Source organism: Hipposideros armiger, unplaced genomic scaffold, assembly GCF_001890085.2.
Source record: "Hipposideros armiger isolate ML-2016 unplaced genomic scaffold, ASM189008v1 scaffold_93, whole genome shotgun sequence".
NCBI lineage: Eukaryota > Metazoa > Chordata > Mammalia > Chiroptera > Hipposideridae > Hipposideros > Hipposideros armiger.
The window spans coordinates 3,577,088-3,583,408 of record NW_017731443.1 but is presented as its reverse complement, the minus strand read 5'-3'; the positions used below and the strand labels follow the sequence as shown (position 1 = coordinate 3,583,408).

The window sequence follows — 6,321 nt, the reverse complement described above, 5'->3', positions numbered from 1 at the left end:
TGGCTTATAATGAAATGTGACAGGCATCCGTTCCCTCTGTTCTCACCCCCAGTATTACTGCCAGAGGCAGGCCCCTCGCACTCTTGAAATTTCCTTCCAATAATTGGCTTCCCATTTCTGAAAAATCTTGTTGAATCACAGCACTGTAACTGCAAGTAATATGAAAAAAACTCAGTATATTTTCTCCCTTGAAACTAAATGTTGCAGGAGAGGACTGAAACTGAAGGCAAGAATATGCTTTTTTGGTAGCAGAGTTAAATATTTTGGGGCCAAAAAGACTTAGGTTTGAAATCTGGCTCTGATACTTGCTGTCCAACCTTGAGCTAATAAATTAATCTGTCTGAAATCAGCCTGATTATCTATAAAATAGAGATAATAGAATTGTCAAGAGGGCTAAATGAGAAAGCATATGCATATATACATATCTGGTACATTACCAACCCCAAAAGGGCATTTTCTTTATCTTTCCTCATGCTTTAAGTCTTCTCCAAAGGACAGTGAATGGGGGGTGGGGAGACCCCTCATATTCAGTACAGCTCTTCTGGAAACTTTCAGCCTCTCAGAATTTTAAAGAGGCAAACCATGTTTTTAATGAATGTGGATTGAGAACATTTACAAGGAGGTTGCATCATTCATTAGTTAGTGAGGCCAACTGGCAATATTGTAAGCACCCTTCAAGGCAATTCCGTTCTCAGGGTTCTGGAGAAGGCCCTCAGTGGCTAGAAAGCACTGCAAGACATGCCAGCGAGTCCCAGGCCTGGTCACAATCTATTGCCAGGACCACATCTGCCTTCTGCTTACTGGTTAGTGGCAGGCTGCTTTGCACAGAAACCACATCAGGATTTGTCTAACAGAACTGCCAGCACAGTCAGTTCAAAAGGCTTCTCTTATCCAAAGACCCAGTCCTTCCGTACAAAGAACCTTACCTCTGTTGGACGCTTCTGCCCTGTTCTAACGGACCCTGCTTTGGCTGCTTGAGCGAGAGCAGGACGGATGCTTGAGATCCCACGGATTCTCCTAATTCGAGGGAAAAAAAAATAAGCTATTTAAACCACAATTGCTTGCCATGGTAGTGGGGACCTGCGAAAGAAGGGTTCAGGCAATCACCTTGACAGCAAAGGTGGGCTCGGAGCTCTCGTCTAGAACCTTGGCAGGCTCCTGGTTAGCCTTCAATCAATTTTTGGGTGAATGAAGGAGATTGTGGGACTAGGTGCTAGAAAGGGCTCACTTCCCCTGAGAAAGAGAAACTTTGGAATTCCCAGGGACAGACTCTGNGTGAAGGGGAATAAGAGGTTCAATGTCCAGTATAGAATTTCACGCCAAGCTCAGCCAAGGGGTTCTTACTGCCACAGACATGGTTTGTCTGCTAAACTGCTTGGTCACCGTGTCCCAGAACATGAGGATCAGCAAGAACGGAGACTGACCTGGACCCCGCTCAGGAATGAATTCAAACATTTCCAAAGAATTACCACAACCTCTCTTCAGCAGAAGGTAAACAGAATTTGGTAATTATGGGTAGGAAGACCTGGTTCTCCATTCCCGAGAAGAATCGACCTTTAAAGGACAGGATTAATTTAGTTCTCAGTAGAGAACTCAAGGAACCTCAAGGAGCTCATTTTCTTGACAAAAGTCTGGATAATGACTTAAAACTTATTGAGCAACCAGAACTAATAAATAAAGTGGACGAGGTTTGCATAGTGGGAGGCAGTTTCTGTTTACAAGGAATCCATGAACAAGCTAGGCCATCTTAGACTATTTGTGACAAGGATCATGCAGTAATTTAAAAGTGACACATTGTTTTCCAGAAATTGATTTGGAGGAATATAAACTTATCCCAGAACACCCAGGGGTTCTTTCGGATGTCCAGGAAGAGAAAGGCATTAAGTACAAATTTTAAGTATATGGAAAAAAAAGATTAATGTAAAGGTGTTTTCTGATTTATTTCAAGTTGTTCCCCATCTCTTCCAAACAATTATGTATTTTAACGTTAGAAAAAGAGACTTCTGTTAGCAAAATAATCTCAAGATCCATTTGCGACAAGCAAATGGCACTATTTCATCTTTTCTTATGGCCGAGTAGTATTCCACTGTGTATATATACCACATCTTTATCCAATCCTCTATCGAGGGACACGTTGGTTGTTTCCATGTCTTGGCCACCATAAATAAAACTGCAGTGAACATCGGAGAACATATATCTTTACAGATAAATGTTTTCAGATTTTTTTGGGTAGATATACAGGAGAGGAATTGCTGGGTCATATGGTAATTCTATTATTAATTTTTTGAGGAACCTCCATAGCAGCTGCACCAATCTTCATTCCCTCCAACAGTGTATGAGGGTTCCTTTTCAAGAACCACATGATGTCACTGATATGTGGGATACAAAACCAAAAACAACAAAGGAACAATACAAACAAATAAACAAAAACTCATAGACACAGACAATAGTTTAGTGGTTACCACAGGTTAAGGGGGATGAGAGGTGGTAGATGAGGGTAAACAGGATCAAATATATGGGGATGGAAGGAGAACTGACTCTGGGTGGTGAACACACAACGTGGTATATAGATGATGTATTGCAGAATTGTACACCTGAAACCTTTGTAACTTTACTAATCATTGTCACCCCTATAAACTTAAATTAGAAAAAGAAAGAAAGAAAAAGAGAGTTCTGTGGACTTTAGATCTATGGATAACTACTTCTAGACAATGTGTTTTTATTAANTCAAATATTGGCATTCATTAAGGGTTTGTTTCAAAACAGCATTCCACAACTTTGGAAAAAGAAACATTTGAAAGCTGCTATATTATCATATTCAGTCTTTAGAGGAGACAGAGGCTCAGAGAGTGTCCGGAACCTGCCCAAAGCCAGGTGGGTAACAATTTAAAACCAGGACTGTTTTTCTGCCAGTGTGTGTACCCTCTCGCTATGTAAGCTGTCTGAGAGCAAGAAATGTCCCTTGCTCTTTTCTTACATATTAGAAGAAAATCTGCTGATTTCACAAAGGCTGGCAGTGGGCAACTCAACTTTTGGGAACAGTGATGGCAGAAGTCATTTTTAGAGAAAGATCTGACGGGGAAGGTGGGGACATAACTGTTAACAATCTCTTTGGTTATACAAGAGGTAGGCTCCTAGAAAGGAGAGATGGAGGTGAATGTAATGTGAAGCAATCTTGACGTTCTTTGTGTAGGTTCCCAGACCGGAAGTGGGGAAGGGTGTGAGTGGATGAGGCAGGAAGTGAGGGGGTGGCAGAGAGCCTGCTCTGCAGGAAGGTGTCAGCAAGGTGAGAGGCTGGGCCAGCGGAGGCAGACAGGACATGGGGGTGAGAGCCATGAGCAAGGTGTGGCCACCACCATTGTAATTTAATCTTGAATGGGCAGTACGTGTGCAGGACAAAATCCACAACGCATCAAAAATATGCCGAGGAGCCCCCCCTCCCCCTCTCCCAGCTCCCCCAGGTCCCTTCTCCCGAGTTGACTGACCACTGTGACCAATGGTTCTGCATGTCTAATTTTGAGGGGTTTCCCCCGGCATTCTGTGCTACAATCTTCTATTATCACCTCCTTCTCCTCAAACCTCCACTAATATTTAATTAAATACCCATTTAAACTTAGCCTTGTGTTAATGCTGCCTTGAGAAATGAAAGGAGAGCTGTTCCCACTGAGAGTAGGGCAGCCTGGGACAGATTGGCAGAGCTGGGAGACAAACTGGAGATGGAGGTGCCAAAGGCGATGAGGAAGTGGAAGCAGCATTTGAGGACCATCTGAGCACATAGGTATCCACATCCTTCCTGGGGAATCCTGGGGAATGTGAGGAAGGATGCAGAACCACCGTCAACACAAATGGAGGCTCAGGTTCTTGCAGTTTGTGGTCTCAGTGGCCAGGAAAGTGGGGGCATTGTAACGTGCATCTCTCTGAGGGCTGGACATGCAGCAGTGTCTGGTAGACAGAGACCAAACCCTGTCACACAGTGAATTAGGGTCTAGCAATGCTTCGGGGTGTTTTCTTGCTAAAGTAAGGCAGCAGTTGAGAAGCACAATAACTAGCCGTACTTCTTTTTACTTTGCTAACTTAAATATTAATATTTCAGTAGAGTTTCTGCTCTTACTTGGGGGAGCCAGATGGACCACACAATCATCTTTCATGTAGATGGCCCAGTGCTCATAGCCAATGCGGAAAATCTCAATCAGGTCTCCAGGTCTGGGTCTCGGTTCGCCCTGAGATGGAAAAAATATAACAAAATAGGGAAAATGCACATGCCCAATGAACTCCAGAGACCCTGTTTGGGGATCAGCTACAGCTCAGCCCAAAGACTCTGCTTTCATCACTTTACAGAAACCCAGGCTGGAGAAAGCTCTCTTCACACAAAGGCCCCCCTCCCACCAGCCCGCTGCCCCATCACTCTCATTATTAAAGCTGGTGAGGTTAATTGTGCCACTTGTCAATGTAATGCCTCTCAGCTCTGAATGCACCCTTCTGTGTAAGTGACAGATGCACCCTCCTTATATGCTCTGTGGTAAGTAACGAATGCACCCTCCTATATGTTCTGCGGTAACCAGGGAGACCGCACCACTGGGTCCCACAGGACACCTACTACATAAGGCCACTCTACTAAGACTGGGTGGCATAGCAGCCCTACAGAGAAACAAACACAGGAAGACAGCCAAAATGGGGAGACAAAGAATCATTTCCCTAATTAAAGAACAGAACAAAGCTCCAGAAAAAGAACTAAACAAAATGGAGACAAGCAATCTACCAGATGCAGAATTCAAAACACTGGTTATAAGGATGCTCAGTGATCTCAGGGAGAACTTCAACAAAGAGATAGGAAACATAAAAGTGGAGATAGAAAACAAACAAATGAACAAAACCCAGTCTGAAATAAAGAATACAATAATGGAAATGAAGAATACATTAGAGGGAATCAATAGATTAGATGAAGCAAAGGATNAATAATAAAAAATAATTTAATAAAAAAAAGAATAAAGCTGATGTATAGTTTAAAAAAGAAAATATTTCTTGGGAAAGGTGTTCCTAGACTAAAGTACAGAGGGGCCCTGAGTAGTGAGTTACAGTTTTCTTTAAAGACCTCCCCCGCTAAACCTCACTGTGGATCTACACGGGCAGGACTCGGGTGATACAGAAAAGCTGGAGACATTTTAGTTCACAAAAAAGAACTTCTGGAAAGAGTTTTTCATTACTGGGAACATTTCAGCAGAGGCTGCTAGGATGTATCCGATGGTATTCAAGCATCACAGACTAGGTTCAGCCTAAGAAGCAAGTAAGGTCCCTTCCCACAAAGAGGGTGAAACAAAGTCAGTATATGAAATGCCTAGCACAGTACCCGGTGCCTAATAGTTGCATAATAAACATGAGGTTCTTCCCACCCTGAGAGTCCATGGGTCCACCATCACACATATTGGATGTATTTCTAGAGGGGTAATTGGGTACATTCTAGATTCTTCCAGAAGCTCACAATTTCCTAACAGGGGCCCACTGAGAGAGGAAGGCAACGGGCGCAAAGGAGGAGCGTTCTCTTTGCTGATGTCAGTAGCTCTTCCTGTGCTTGGCGTTTTCTGCACCTTCAGGCAGTTACTGGCTTGGGCTTTATGGTATCCACTACGGCTGAAATAACGGCTCCTGCAGCCTTTGCTCCTTCCATTAGGGCGTGCTCTACCTGCAAAGCAGACCAGTCACAGGACACTCAGCGACCATCCTCGCTTGCGCCCTGTCCTACCCCTACCTCGCCACTCCTCTTCAGGAACCGGCCTGCCCAGAGGCTTTTCCTAGAGGAGGAAGCAAACTGTGCTCTCCTGTATTTCTGAGGACGCTAGAGCTGCAAGAGACCTAGAGAAGCCAGCACGGCCTGGAACAGAAACCTGAGGCAGGCATGCTCCCTTCCCCTGGGGCAACACGGCTCCTGGTCCCTCCCTCAGAGCCATTCAGCCCAGGGGCTGCCTTCAGTGTGGGGCTCAGAGGCAAAGGGTCTCAAAGGGGCACAGCCACCGAGGCCCACCTTCTTCATACGGGGAATCTGAGAGAGGGCCAGGGAGGGGAGCTCGCGTGGACAGTGTCGTGTGAGCGTAGATCTGGGCCGGGGTCTCATGACTGACAGACCCAGGCTCCTGAGGAAGGAGAGCAGCCTATAAGGCCTCGGGGTCTTTTTTTCATGTACAAATGCTCATGGAATGGGAGATCCCTCATACCAGAGCCCACCAACCCCTGGCGCTGGAGCAAAGCCTCACAGGAAGGGAATGCAAGCTAAGAGAGGACCAGCGTACAAAGGAGGGAGATGCGGAAAGCAAGCTGGGGTTGGGG

The 6,321-nt window shown here is 45.0% G+C and overlaps 1 protein-coding gene and 1 pseudogene across 1 annotated transcript in view; one reads left to right on the top strand and one right to left on the bottom strand.

Moving 5' to 3' along the window:
- The window catches only part of PLAAT5 (phospholipase A and acyltransferase 5), an 11,264-nt gene extending 5,236 nt beyond the window's left edge, over positions 1–6,028 (bottom strand). The window contains exons 1-2 of the mRNA XM_019645193.1: positions 6,020–6,028; positions 4,112–4,220 (exon numbers count right to left, since the gene is read on the bottom strand). Coding sequence (XP_019500738.1) covers positions 4,112–4,220; positions 6,020–6,028 — 118 coding nt within the window. The remainder of the gene's footprint in view (positions 1–4,111; positions 4,221–6,019) is intronic.
- On the top strand, positions 1,355–1,897 carry LOC109384167 (dihydrofolate reductase, mitochondrial-like; annotated as a pseudogene).
- Positions 6,029–6,321: the final 293 nt, after the last annotated feature.